This window comes from Scardinius erythrophthalmus (assembly GCF_964197995.2).
Source record: "Scardinius erythrophthalmus genome assembly, chromosome: 12".
NCBI lineage: Eukaryota > Metazoa > Chordata > Actinopteri > Cypriniformes > Leuciscidae > Scardinius > Scardinius erythrophthalmus.
Window position 1 is genome coordinate 21,842,684 of NC_138232.1, and position 15,476 is coordinate 21,858,159.

The 15,476-nt window shown below is 37.8% G+C and overlaps 1 protein-coding gene across 2 annotated transcripts in view; it reads left to right on the plus strand.

Moving 5' to 3' along the window:
- The window catches only part of ntn1a (netrin 1a), a 69,868-nt gene that overhangs the window by 47,675 nt on the left and 6,717 nt on the right, over positions 1-15,476 (plus strand). Inside the window, exons 3-4 of one of the 2 annotated variants that reach the window (XM_081381760.1) lie at positions 8,537-8,686; positions 10,455-10,508. In XM_081381760.1, the coding sequence (XP_081237886.1) occupies positions 8,537-8,686; positions 10,455-10,508 (204 nt within the window). The remainder of the gene's footprint in view (positions 1-8,536; positions 8,687-10,454; positions 10,509-15,476) is intronic. The other variant, XM_081381761.1, reaches the window with a different exon arrangement.

Consider the following 15,476-nt stretch of genomic DNA (forward strand, 5'->3'; position numbering starts at 1 on the left):
CATTGTGTATTTCAATTTTTTACGTGTTTGGATACTTATGTCAGTTCCCTTCTGGGTCTCCTACATTACACACTCTTGAGGTCTTGAACACGGGAAAACACTGGCACTTTTCAAATGAGAAGGAGACCTCCTGTTAATCTGAGCTGAGTACCTCAAATCGAATGTTGCTTCATTTTAAATAGTTCTGAAAACACATTTCATCATGATTTACAAAATCTGTAACTTAAACAAGGCATTTTGTTCGTTTTAATCCTGAAATTTGCCAGAGTTAGAGCCCCTAATGTAATTACAATCAAACACTTTCCAAGTTATACAGCTGTATTAAGTTACATCAAAACAGATGTACAAAAAAAGCATGCGTGGTAATTACAGAAAGGTGACAAATGATATGAAGCATGATATGTCATTCCCGCCAAAGAAAACATTTTCACAAGCTAAATAAGCGATTTATTGCAAGTTAATGAAAATAGGTGTAAGTATGTTGTAATATAAAGCACCTCACTCCCCTCTCACTCATTAATTGAATGTGTTCACTACATATTTTCTCTTTTCTTTTGACAAGTCACCACATTCTTAATCAGAGCAGTGAAATAGTGGCAACGATTTACTTCAGTAAAAACACTTACAGTATGCTGCTCTTTTACTGAGCTTGAATTCAATCCGGGCTCTTGGCTTAGTGTTCAATGCCTTCTACACAACTCATTTCTGTAGACTTGACTACATTTGTAATTTTGGAACACCTTGAAGCATTTTCAAATACAGACATTTGAGTCACATATTTTGGATGTTCTATTAATAAATATCAAAATTAAATCCAAATGTATAACAATAGGTATTTATTTGAAATATATAATGATAAATGTAAATATTCATAAATTTGATGACAAATGACTTTTTAATTTGTAAAAAGGCGTGATTTGGTTCATGAGTAATATGTCTTGTTAAAGGGATACCCTCAAATGGAAATTCTCTCATTATTTATTCATCTTCAGCTGTGGAACAAAATAAGATCTTTTTAAGGATGTTGGTGACCATTAGGGATGGGTATGGAGAATCGGTTCCATTTTAGAACAGGTTCCAAATGTCCAAGAACCCGGTGATTCGATAAGAAATCGCGTTTTGATTACCGCTTATCGGTTCCTGTGTGCGCATTTTAATGTGATTTTAAACCATTAAAGCGCAAAAGTGAAAAAAAGTGATTTTAAAGTGATTTTAAGCCATTCAAGGTGCAAGAAGACGTGCTGTTTTCTGTGCTGTGCACATGTGTAACAGTTTATTGGGTCCGTCCAGCTCCTAAAGTGACAGCAGCCTAATATCCCTGCTGCCATCTCTATAATAACTTTAATCAAACAGCAAAAGAGAGAAAATCCAGGCGCTGTTCTTGACTGAATAACCTTTGTAACTATATTTGTAATGTATTTTTTCATAAAGTGCAGTGTTATTTTACATTTGATTATAGTTTCTGTACCTGAATACCTGATTTTCTTATAACACTGTTTATTTCAATTGTATCTTTGTTCAGTTGTATTTATTTTATGCGATTATGCGTAATTTTTTATTATAGTTATTTTTAATATAGTGTTTACTTGTCTTTAATAATGCCTGAAATTTATATTGGTTAGGGTATTTTTAAACCATAGTCAAAAGTTCCTTCCGTAAGTGTTCTCCAGCCTGCTGACTTATAATAAATGGAAGACGATATCTACGTTTTTTTTTTTCGTCATTGGAATCGAAATTCAGAATCGATAAGAATCGGAATCGATAAGCGGAATCGGAATCATTCAAATTGAAACGATACCCAGCCCTAGTGACCATTGACTTCCATTGTAATAAAAAAGAGACATTTCTTAAAATATCTTCTCTTTAAGCGTAACCTATGATCATGATAATAATAACAACATTGTTACAGTCGCATTGTGTGTTTTAAACCCAGAAACAACTGCGTCGAACCACCTGAATGAAAACGTCACGTTTATTTTATACTTTCTGTGAAGTGATATTGATATATCGAAATACACTTGTTATGGGCAACTGGAACATACCCTTTAAAATCCATAAAGAGCGATGTGGAGAGTCTGTATTAGGTTAGAGCTTCTCATGAGACTTCAGCCCTCTGATTTGTGGCTTCATCCTTCATAAAGCACACTGTAAACACACAAAGTGAAGGCAGCTTTGCTTTGCAAGGTGCATCTTGTTCTTCTCTTTGAGTTGTTTGCTCCATAATTTTCCTTTACTGTGCTTAGGAAACTTTTGCTTCATCATTTCTCCTGCCCACTGCAATGGGTGACTCCTTTGAACTAGATTTGATTTGTTAAATGAGCCATTTTGTTTTAATACAGTAAACCACACTTAGATCACATAAGTGTGTGGTGTTCTGCAAACTGTCAACCACGCTGAACTATTGTGACCCCATTGGGTGGGCTGTTAATATAGTTCATCCATTTTTGGTTAGCTTGGAATCTTGGTTCAGTATTATATGAAATGTTTGCGTTTATATGGATTGCTAACTCTTAGAACTAGCAAGCTACAGAGAATGACATCAGCCTCTGATGGGATCCCAAGCAGAAAAGATGTTAGCCAGTCAATCTAATTGTGCCTTTAATGTGTGGTTGCCATGGGTTTATAAACAAATAGACAAAATAAAAGGCTCATTTTCTCCCGATCCTCATTAGGGTTCTGGGAAAAGCTAAGAAAAGTTAGCATTGAGTACGCTAGAAGAGATTATGTTTGCAGTGAGAGCTTTGTGGTATTTGTGGTCACTCTATTACACCTTCCATTTCGACATGTGTCTTGCATTGTCACAAAATTTTATTTTTAACCACAAATAACCTCTTCTGTTGGGGATTTGAAAATATTATGTTACATTACCTCACTTTTCGCCTTAGATAAAAATAAAAAACAACTTATTTTGTGGCTGGCTTCAATTAGATGAGAATGTAGTGCATAAAAATGACAAGTCTGGCAAAAAGCAGTTGTTGTGCTGGGAGTAACATCCATAATTTCATCAAATTATTATCCTAAAAAAAAGTATCAGAAAAAAAAACACTTTAAACATGAACTTAAGCAACAACAGGCACTCAAAAGATATATGAAAAAAAAAAAAATCAATGGTGCTTAGAATTAAGCTGCTCTCATTTTCTCTTCCTTTTATCAGCTTCAGACATTTTTTTGTGGCCCAGCAGAAACTATAATCACTTCAATACTGAGCCTGGGCTGAGCTGGCCCACCTCCAACAACACACAAATTACCCCACCGTCTCTCAACATGATGCTTTTAATGGAGGAGAGGAGCTCAGACTTCAAACAGCAGCTTTAGGGTAAACTATTGGCAGGGATCTAAACTTCTCACATTGGGCAATCTGCTCTAATAAAGCTGCCGTGAGCAGATCCAACACTATCTCACGACCAATTCGTACGAATTCGTACGAATGATAAAAAGTTGGCTAATTCATACTAATTCGTACGACCTCACTCGTACGAATTTGTACGATTTGTCTAAACCCACGTGATGGGTAGGTTTAGGGGCGGGGTCAGGGGTAGGTCATTCGTATGAATTCATACGAATTGGCCAATTCGTAAAATATGTAATTCTAATTCGTACGAGTCAGGTCGTATGAATTCGTACGAATAATCCACCTCGTAGAATTTGTACGTTTTCCCGTGAGATCGGGCTCGCAGATCTCCTTCAAATGGATTAAATGCTCTGATCAAGCACTCAATTTTTGGCCTTTACTCTTTAGTTGGAATATAGAAAGTATAAATGTAAATGTATATAATGCTCCAAAAAACGCACCAAAACAGTACATTTACTCATTGTCTTCTGAAGCCATGTAATAGCTTTGGAAAAGTGGAAATGGGAAAGAAGTGATACATTTTCTTTCAAAATTCACCTTTTGTTTTCCACAGAAGAAAGCAAGTCATACAGGTTTGGAATGATGTGAGGGTGGTTCCTAAAAGGAAAACAAAAAAAAAAGAGTCCCATTCAGGCTTGTATATCAATAAACAACTCTCAGCTTGGTAATTCCGGACCAGGGACATGGCAGTAGTGAGAGTGAGTGGATGAGGAGAGGAAAACGTGGATGCATATCTACTCCAGGAATCTGGTGTAGCACCAACACTTCACTCTAAGTGGAAAACCACTTAAACACTCTCCAAACAGGTTGTTATCAGGCAGCAGAAGCTAAATGTTTGAGAGACATACACCTGCACCCCATGTGTTTTACATTGATTTACTGGTTGGCTCAGACTATCCGATTTAGACAGTTGTTGGGCATTTTCTCCTTCTCTCTGAATCCTTCTTTCTGAAGTACCATTGAAACTGACAAAGATGTTTATAAATCACAAGCTCAGACATTTACTCACCCTTACGTAAATCCAAACCTGTATGACCTTCTTTGTTCCGTGGAGCAAAAAAAAAAATATATATATATATACATATATATATACTGTATATATTTTGAAGAATCTTCATGCAGGTCTTTTCCATGCAATGGCAATACATTATTTGTCATTATTCACTGATACTACTTAAGCTCACTCGACAACATTTGTATAATGATGATTACCACATTTGTATGATGTTGATTACCATATAAAATAATCTTGGGCCATCCCTTTTTTTCTTTAAAACTAAGTAAAAATAAATAAATCAAGGTATGGTCAGGCACTTGCGATGGAAGTGAATGGGGCCAATTTTTGAAGGATTTAAAGCATACATTTATAATTTATAATTGAAGCTTTTAACTTTATAAAAATACTTTTGTTAATATTTGTGTATTATTTAAGCTGTAAAGCGGTTTAAATCTTTTTTTACAGTCATTTTAGGGTTTTAGGGTTTAAGGCATTGAATTATCATGCCGTCAAAAAAGGGTTAACAAGCATTTTTGTCACATTATAATCATGTTAGTATGCATATAGATTATATGTTGTGCTTATACTACTGAAACAGTACTTTAAAGTTTACAGATTGGCCCCATCCATTTACATTATACTGTAATGTTTTTCTTCTTTCTTTTTTTTTAAGAAATTAGTGGCATAAGTGCCAAAGTGGTAATCAATATTATGCCAAAAAAAAAACAAAAAAACCTTTTGATTAAACTTAACTTTTACTGAACACAATCAATGAGCCATGAGTAAAGGCCCCTAAATAAATGATCCAGTCACAACGGCTCAAATATATATTCCAGGAGAAACCTCAGCATTTAGTTCGTTTAGACTCTACTCTTGAACTGATAATTAAGAGCTCCCATTTAAAGTCATCCATTTCTACAAAGAAAGAAATAACATTTTGAAAATGACCTGCGCCACATGAAGGCTGTGAAGCTGTTTCATTTAGTGAGGATTAGTCAGCTGAGCTGTTTATTGAGTCTTTAAGGCTGCACATTTGTCACGAGAGACAAAGTGTGGCTACTTTCTACATAATGACAACTCCAAAGGACAAGACATAAACTTGGCTTTAATGATGAGAGAGTGACAAGTGACAAGAGACAGACATGCAGGGAGTGGCTGTCTCTGTGTCCAGTTCCAGCCTTGGGACTGGAACTTTACTTCACTGCTCTTAGCATAGGCTTAAAAGAAATAAAGTTTAAGCACAACTCTCTATGCTGCATTACTCATAAAAGATATGAGCCAATTTACTTATTTAATGTGCAAAACATTTGACAGAGTATCACTTCTACAGTGCTGGTGGGGAAAATATTGAGTAAACGGCATTGGGATTTAAAAAAAAAAACACTTTAATGTAACTACCAATGGTGGGAATTTAAGAAAATGGACTTGAAAGAAGTTTTGACACAAAGGCAATACAATCAGTTCACATGGTTTAAGAAGTGTAGAGAGACGCTGAGCCATATGTTAGAGAAAGACCTCCCAAGAGGAAGGGAATGTGACAGACATTATTGGCATAGGCACGTGTTTCATTTTTCATGTTCTGATGAAGAAAGAAAGCACGTGTTGTAGAAACATATTTGAAGAAAATACTTTTCTTAAAAGATATTTAGCCAATTTTAATTTTTATTGTTACACAGTTGCCCCAAAAATGTGTTTGGACATTTAAAAAATGTACATTTAAAAATGTATAAAAATGTTTGCATTATAGATAACAAAGTGGCATTTATTGTAAAGAAATGAAAACCTCCGATGCAAAAGCCTCTAAGAGCCACCTATGTCAAAAATGAGATAATAATATAGCGTGAATGCTCTCTGCACATAGTATACGTTCATCAAATTCTTTCACTTCAAACTCACTAAATCCCAGCCTCAGCCCATTCAGAAATGTCAGTAACCTATTCATAGGAGCCTGATAAAAATGTTAATATTAAAGAAAAACGCTAGACGGACTTAGAGGCTTTTGCATCTGAAGACTTCAAATATAGCATAGCCTATATAACTTTTCAAACAAAACAAGTTTGTTGGCCCTCGCATGATAAAAAGTAGATATTGTGCCCAAAATCAAGAAGTTCTGCGATACCTATTTGAACTTGATGAAAATCTTCTGGATTACTATTTTGGATATCAAGTCTTAACTATTGTGTAATGGCGTAATGTGTGTGAAAACGGAAGTGAAGAGTAAACAGGATGGATAAAGTTTGCTACTCCTGCCTTGTGTGATTCTTTGCTTAATAACTCCTGACAGACACAACAAATTGGCAACGAGGATTACGCTTTTTTTTTGTTGCTATCGTTGGTCGTCAAGATGGCTGTTGCTAACATGCCTTTCCCAAGTTTTTTCCTGCCTTTCCTAGTGAGGCTGCTATTACGTTCAGCAAATAGCGGCGGATCTTTGACATTTTTTTTATGAGTTATTGATGCTACAGGGGACGAAAGACAGAGAGCTGTCCTGCTGTGTACCTCGATACACAGGGACAATGGATTTTCTACTCATTGCTAAACACGTATAAGGATGAAGAGGATGCATTGAAAGCCTACTTCGTGCCAAAAGCTAACACAGTATCTGAACGCCGTGTCTTCCGTAAACTCTGTCAGGCGCATCACGAGAGTTATACAGTACGTTGCCGCTTTGCGAGAGCTTGCTGTTTCATGTGAGTTCGTTGCCAGTACTGATGAAATGATTCGCGATCAGTTAGAGAATGTGCTTAGCCCACGAATACGTGAAAGACTTACACTAGAAACTGATCTTACACTCGACAGAGCAGTTATGATAGCAAGCCAGATTGAATCTGCTGCCGATCAGGCTACATCAGTAACAAGAAATTTCTTCAGCTCGTACTCCCAGCATTACAATCACAGTGACTATATCTACTTTGGACTCACAGACTTATATGGTGGATTTGGTGGTTGACACCTGGTCTTCTGTATCTGTCCTGCCGTACAGTACTTATGCATGCCATTTCAGTAATGCTGTGCTGTCGCAACCTACAACCAGGCTAGTGACATATTCAAAAGCCCAAATTCCAGTTGTTGGATATTTGTCAGCGACCCTTTCCCTACATGACCATTCAGTTCCTGCTAAATTCTTCATTGTAGACAAAGGGACACCACTCATGGGGAGGGACCTAATGTCTGGATTGAGGATTGGAAACAATCAAGTTCTGCCTCCTAATGGCCTTCCTGTGCCAGTCTTTCAGTGCACTGTCAACTGAGTTTCAATGTGCTAAAAACTTTATACACCACATAAAGCTGGATGAAAATGTTGCCGTCTGCCACACTCTGTTCATAGTGCTCTGTAAAAATGAAATCGCTCTGCATGGGTGTCACCAATTGACCAAAAAGTCAGGTAAAATTAGGATGTGCACTGACCTCAGAGAGCCAAATAAAGCAGTGATCGTGGACTTTTCCATTGCCATACATGAGTGAACTACTCTCTGCTCTAAAAGGTTCCACTGTTTTCTCTACCATCGACCTAACTAATATTTACCACCAAGTGCCGCTGCATGAGGACAGTCGTGACCTTTTATTATTCACTACAGACTGTTCTGTTTTTGTTGTGTTCCTTACGGATTGGCTTCAGTGCCTGCGATATGTCAGAAGATGACGACCATCATCCTGACTGGCTTGTCAGGGGTTAAAAATGACCTGGACTATCACTATCATCCATGGACGTGACATGTCTATGGATGACAAAGCACTTCAAGCAGTTTTACAACGGTCAAAGTGTCACTTCCGACAAACCAGCCTGCAGTTCTTAGGTCATCCTGTTTCAGCGGAGGGTCTTGATGAATCACGTGCACAAGCGATTCAAAATGATACATTTTCTAGTACATAGATATTATCAAGTTTAATGCATACTGAGAAAAAAACCATTCTCAAGCCACTTCTTATGTAAAATGATTGACTATCATACCCAAGTTTTGTGTTGAATTTGTGTGTGTGCGCATGCTCTTGTCACCACTTTCACAGACAAACACACACACACAGTGTCTTTTTCAACTGCTTCACCAATCTTCACCCTTTCCCCAAACTTGGGCCCTTAAAGCTACTTTTATTGTTTATCTGTGCTTTTTTTGTATGTATGTACTGTTGTATGTGCGTTTCCCCACACGTGTGTTCTTTTATCTCTTTTCTTCTGTTCCTCGCAGCCTGTGATTGCCATCCTGTGGGGGCCGCTGGCAAAACCTGTAACCAAACCACAGGCCAATGCCCCTGTAAAGACGGTGTGACGGGTATCACATGCAACCGTTGTGCTAAAGGCTACCAGCAGAGCCGATCACCCATTGCCCCCTGCATAAGTATGTGGATCACTCAATGTCAAGATTTTTTTTCTACCACTTCAATCCCCAATGAGCGATAATGCACAAATGTTTTTTGTCCATGGAATGCATTGAAAAAACTCTTCATGGTGGAACAAGAAAATCTGCATTTCACAGTGGAAAGAATTTGGAACCATGTCTTGTTAAGGTCATTCCACAGGATTAACACCTGCCGTTCTTTAAATTCTGTTTTCTTTACTTCATGGCCCAAATCAGTGAGATTGACATTTTTTAGACTCTTAAAATCGCTGTTTAAAGATTACAAAAGTATAATAGAGTCCTCACTGCATGGGAAGGAATAAAGAAAACATATTATCCATCACTGGTGTTTGCATTTGAAATCAAACTGTTTAATTGGTGCTTTTGTCGACGAAACAACGCTTGGATATTAAAAAAAGCAATTGGAAATAAAACGCTCAGGAGAAATAGTTGGCAGGGAGCTCAGCGGAATGAATTCAACCTTACTTTTTGGAATCATATATCTTTGATTTTCTTGGGAAAGTCACAAGCATGAATGTGTGAAAGATAGACACTCTGGTAATTGAATTTAAAATATTTAGTTTCTCTCATAATAGTGAAATAATGTTTTTATTTTAATAGCACATATAAATTTAAGCAGTTTCTCAATCCATGCCAAGCTCAGTTTAACACAAGGAAGTCTTGGCTACACCTATACCATTATGTCCTTTTATTCTGAAGACCATAAATCAATATTATTTAAATATTTGTAACAGGCTTGTACTGTAATTTAATCTGGCATTAAACTCGTTCCCATGTTCCCCAAGATGTTTAGAGCTGATATAGGAAGACCACCACAGAAAATGTAATGTCGTTGTACAGTGCCCGTATAGTCTTGCCAAAATGAAATGTACTTTCCTCTGTACTGGTAGTTCTTTATTGAACTATACTTATACTTTTGGATGACTTTAAAATTTGCAATGTCATCCTAAATAAGTAACATTACAAATCAATCTTATTATCAAGCCTCGTTTACTTGCCAAAAGCGACATAATGCATATTTGCAACAGAAACATATTTCAGCATAAGCATACACATTTTTTGGACCCCAGCAAATGACGAAGATTGTTTTTTAACCAGAAGACTTGATTCTTTCTTCCTTAAAAAACCCTCTTTTTTGCATGCTTGCGCACCAGCTCCACAGAGCACACGAGCACTCTTTTATCAACTTCTTCTTATTTCTCTTAGTACGCTTGCGCTGTTCAGTCATCCTCTTGTTTTGTCCTCATGGCAGTAATTGCCTTTTCTTCTTGTATATTTATGTTTCCCGATAAAGCGAAAGACTGTTCTTTTTTTTACCACTTTTATGAATTCAATCACTTCGATGAAAAGGTCTTTTCCTCACGCATGGCTTTACTGAGTGTAAACTTCCCTCCGTTTATGAAAGGGCAATGGAAGGAGGAATGAAAGAATCAAGTCTTGGACAAGCATCTTGCCGTTTTTCATAACAACAAAAGAGGGATACGGATGGAGCAGGTTGGGTTCATGATGTGAAACCTGTAACATTTTCTTATGGAGTTAACATGGTTCAAATAAGCAGCAAGAAACTGTCTGAACAGAAGCTATATTTATTCTTATATTGATCTTAAATTACAATTTTTATTTAATTTAAATTTAATATTCATTATTTTTTATCTAAACCAATGTTTACATTGATTTTTGAGAATATTTATTTAATTGTGTATGTATTTATTTATTATTGCTAACTGCCATCTCTTTTTCGGAACAGAAATTCCCATTGCTCCACCAACCACAACTGCAAGCAGCACAGAGGAACCTTCAGGTTAGTTCTGCTAACTAATCTTAAAAGAGAATTGTGGAGAATTGTTCTAGTGAGTTTAAAACTGGTGTCATTAACCACAGACTACATCCATCACTATTAAAAAGCTAGGCCACTTGTAAGTGTCTCGTATTAAGGAATGAGGAGCTGATGCTTGATGTTTGGGGGCTCATTCTAATTTGTTTGCTGATATAAGGTTTTCTTCGCTTTTTAGCGTAAAGTGGAATTTGATTTACCCAAACCCATTATGGAAGAGGAACTGCTGAAATTATTAGGGAGATCAAGTTTTACAGTCGCGTCCCTTGACACGTTCACTCTCACCGCAGATGTTTTATAAATATGTCTAAAAGTAAGCAGAACGTCAGATTTAACTGCAGTGTCTGCCAAATGATTTCATTCAGCATCAGACAGTAAAACACTGTCTGCAAATATACAAACGCTTCCCTAAAATTTTGTGCAATTATAGACTAAGTGTCTCCTGATCAGATGTTTAAGTTCCCAAGTTTTCTTGCAAGAGCTTTCAGCTTCTCTCTCACCTTTTTTTTGGTATTTTGAACATGCTTTAGTTTGCCCGTGTGGAAAAAGTATTTGTTGAAGAAATATTCGTCATTCTCACGGACCGAGTAATTCTAGCGTGCAAAAAAAATCTTTGCAGCTGTTGGTTGATCGTCGCAGACCTCTAATGCTTTACTGACAGATAAGATTGACAGCAGAGCTGCTGGTATTCTCTCTCTCTCATGGACCTTATTTCATTCTTCTCTGGGATATGTTCTCTGCCCCCACATTTTTCTTCAACGGTCTTTTATTCTCTCTGCATTTCTTCCTCCTTTGTCCTAAAATACCCACTCACTCTCTCTAGCCCATCTGAAACCAATTCTCTGTTTCATGACTGGTAGTTTGGCTATTGCCAAATGTCAGAACTGCATTGTGAAAACTGTCTTTCCTTAATGGACTATCAATGATTTGAGATAGAGGGTGTTATGACCCATGCAAAATAAACAAATAGGCAAAGCGGAGGGAAAAGGTTAACCCATTTACCACAATGTGTTTCCATTTGTCATGGCGTGACCCTTAAGCATATGGCAGCACATGTGAAAAAAAAAAAACCCTAAGAAATGCAGGATAGCTGTATCGTGCTTGTCTTAGTATTTTTTGTAGAACAGAAACAGTTAAAACAATGCTGAACAAATGTAAAAATAATATATTTTTTTCAATACATAATTTGATATTTGTTCATTTTATGTGTATGTTTGTTTATTACGTCACCACTGTTTTAGCCGTTTATTTTTTCTACAGAAATAAAGACAGGTACAATGCCGCTGTTATGATTCTTTTTTTAATTTATTACTAAATTGTAAGATAACTGCATTGTGCCAGTCAGTCTTAGTAGAAAAGAAACAGTTAAAAACATATATATAAAATATAAAGAAATACATATCTCTGTATATAATTTGTTTATATATTACAGTTAAAAATAGTGGGTAACACTTTATTTTACAATGTCCTTGTTACATGTTACATACTTACCATAGTAATAACAGTAAATTATGCATAATTATATGCAACTAACCCTCAACCAAATCCTAATCCTACCCTAACCCTATATAGTAACATGTATTTGCTTAATGTTGCTCAGTACTTAAATGTATAATTACAGTGTAAGCCATAAGTGTAACCAAATAATGATATATTATATCATTTTTTTTTTTTTTTTTTTTTTTCAGAAATATAAGACAGGCACAATGCAAAAAACACTAAATTAGAAATAATTTCTGGAGAGAAAAAAAAGGATTATAAAAAAAAAAAGATAAATTAATTAAATTCTAAGTTCAGAAAATGTATGAAATACTACCTTTCTAATCACTTAATGGAATCTAATTTTGGCAAGCTTTATTTCAAAATCAATGCATTTTTAAAATCGTACTTTATTTGCAAAAATGACGTGACCTTTAATCCAGGCGATGGGGGCACCGCTGATTTTGAGCCCTTAAAATGTTTGACCCATCTGGTTTTGAGAGCAGCCCTCCATGGAAACTGCAGCATTCCAAATCAAGCTGATGGAGAGGTGGAGCACAGGACAGACATATTTGAGTGCCCCCATCAAAATGGACGCTCCAGACCACCCACACACCCTGCTATGGGACTGCATACATTATGCCTTCACTCCGAGCCCAAAGCTCACCTCAGGATAGTGCAATTCGGCAGAAAAATATGACCTCATCCAATAGATTATTGCAAACAGATGTTCTTATCAGGGCACCTCCACCCTGCTCTTTAGCAGTTGCCCACTCAGATTGAGAGAGAGAACCTGTACGTTCTTGTACAAAAGGGTGGGGCAGACAGCTGTGAAGCAGGTGTCTATGAGAATGAAATAGGGGAACGGCAGGAGGACAGAGGGAAAGTCGAGGGAGGAGAGGAGAAGGAGGATGTTAATATGTCTTCAGTAATGCCACATGGAGGGGAGGAGTGCATCGCGAATACCTCCGATTGCTCGGCTCAGACAAAACACATATTGTGTGGCGAGGTCATGCATGGTGTGAGTCACCACTCCCGAGACCCCTGCATAATCCCTCAGACGCACACTCATCTATGACTGACAGAGATGTCTCTACAAACCTGCATTAGGAGATCAGCGCCTGTTGTCTTTACAGTCATCAAAACCAACATGGTGGTTATCATTAATGGCATGGATTTCGTAGATGATTTGTTGTTTTTCGCAGGAGGGGACTGCTCAAATAATTTTCTTAAATAATAGGAATATTTTACATAATCCAAAGGATAGGTCAGCATTTACTCAAGCACTTTAAACTATCATAAAGCTATCAAAAGTCATCCATAACTTTGTTTGTAAATAGTTTTGCTTGAGAAACAAACTGAAACTGAATTATATTCACGGAAAATTAGTAAAAATTTTCAGTGAACTATGACTTTAATTTCCATATGTTCCTTATGCAACCACTGAGAACTATGGAATAAAGTGGGCTAGTAATATATTCTTCAAAAATGCACCTTTTGTATTCCACAGAACATTGTCAGAAAAAGTAAAATATGTTTAAAAAAAAAACACTTCTTGGTTTTGTACCTTATAGCTCTAAAGGGTATACCTTAAAGTGTAACTGTGAGACAGTTGTTGTACTCGATGTGATGGCAAACAGATCCCAAACATAATTTTTTTTCTGACAAGAAAGAAATTAAGTCATACAGGTTTGTGACTACATGATGATGAGTAAATAATCACAGAATTTTCATTTTTGGGTGAACTATCCCTTTACCACTGTCACCCTTGTAAGACCAAATGGTCCCATAGAAATCGGCAAGGCTCCTAGTGATTATAATACGAATGAATAAAAAAAGGGGGAGTGAGAGATAGAGGGAGGGAAAGTGAGAATTAGAGAGAGAGAGGGAGAGACAGAGGGAGAGAGAGAGAGAGAGGGAGAGGGAGAGAGAGACAGAAAGAGAGTGAATGGTGTTGAATTAGTGTCTCATCATGAATGCAAAGCTCTCGTCTAATTTAAAGCTGGCTTCACCTCTCTCCCATTTCACATTGTCAGATTTCGAGGGTTGGCGATGTTCCCAACAAATCTCTGGGCTTCATTTACAGTAATGAAGTTGATTTCCACCCATTCTCAGCCCATTAGAATGATGCGACCGTGACCAAAACATCACAACTGCACACGCTTTCTGGTCTGTTTCTTTAAAGCAATGTCCGACTCAAGACATAGCTATTTTCTTCTCAAACTATTGAACGGAATAAAAGAACGGCAGAAAACGAGAAGGGTGTTTTGAGAGGTTGAGAGGAGAAGGAGAAAAAAAGCAGTTCCCTTTGGAATAGACCCAGCTTGCCCATTGAGTCCCTGCCCCAGTGGGAGCTTGGGGCTCTGGCTATAATCTAATTACATGCTTTATTTGCAGCAATTTGTTTCTCAATCAGTCTCATTCCGCACAGAGAAAGCCTTCCCCCTGTGCACTCATTCACACCTCATTGTTACAGCTCCCAGATCTGCGATGTGCGCATGAATAGCATTGTCCGTTCCATTAGAGGTCCAACTGGAAACAGACCTCAGGTCAGCCTCAGGCTCTTTTTTGCTAACAACAGAGTACAGTGTCTGCCGTCTTCAAGCTTCAAAAGACCCAGCAGGTTAGATTGTCAGTGTTAGATGTCAAGGCTTTTCAAAAAGTGCTGAGTGAGGCTGAATAGCGCAGACTCATTAGCTGTTCTCCGCCGAATCTCCAGACCAACAACTTCCCTCAATGTCTAGCGACGGAGAGAATTCGTCCACAAATGTTTCCCCACAGGGGTCCCCCACAGTCAGCATGTAACCGGTGCCCTCCACTCATTCTTCAGTGTCAAACAAGCCTCACATTCAAACTTACACGCAGCTTTCTTTTGCTCACTGGCACCGCTAGCAGCGCCACTGGACGCGGTGCCAAAATCTCTCGCACACAGCTTTCGCTTGAAAAGACGGCAGGAAAAACATCCATTAAGGTGACACCGGCCTCTGTGGGAGCATCGTGACGGGACGGCAAGCTAACCCTACTTCCCCTAACTCAAGAGGGGGCACAATGAGTACATTTGTCTTTGCTGCGGGGGACTAGATGTTCGAATAGGAATCTCAGGGTGCTCATCACCTCTTTAAAGGAGAGCTAATGAGAAATGATGGCTATCAAAGGGAAGTATCGTGGTGGCATTAAATAGGGTTATAGGAAAACAAAGCAGTTGCTCTACAGTCTTCATTTAAATGGAAATGAAGCTGCCACAGTATGGACTCTCAATTTCATTTCGGTTACAGTTTCTCTGCCATTTCCAATCTACAGTGTGCACGGTTTGACTCGTCCAACCCCACCTCGGACTCCCTCGCGCCACCACTTCGGAGCGACTACTTTCACGGGCATTTTTTTCTTTTTCCTGGGTTGCCCAGGGCAACCTCATTCACACAGAGAGAATAGGGAGTCCAAAAGAAAGTAAAAGGC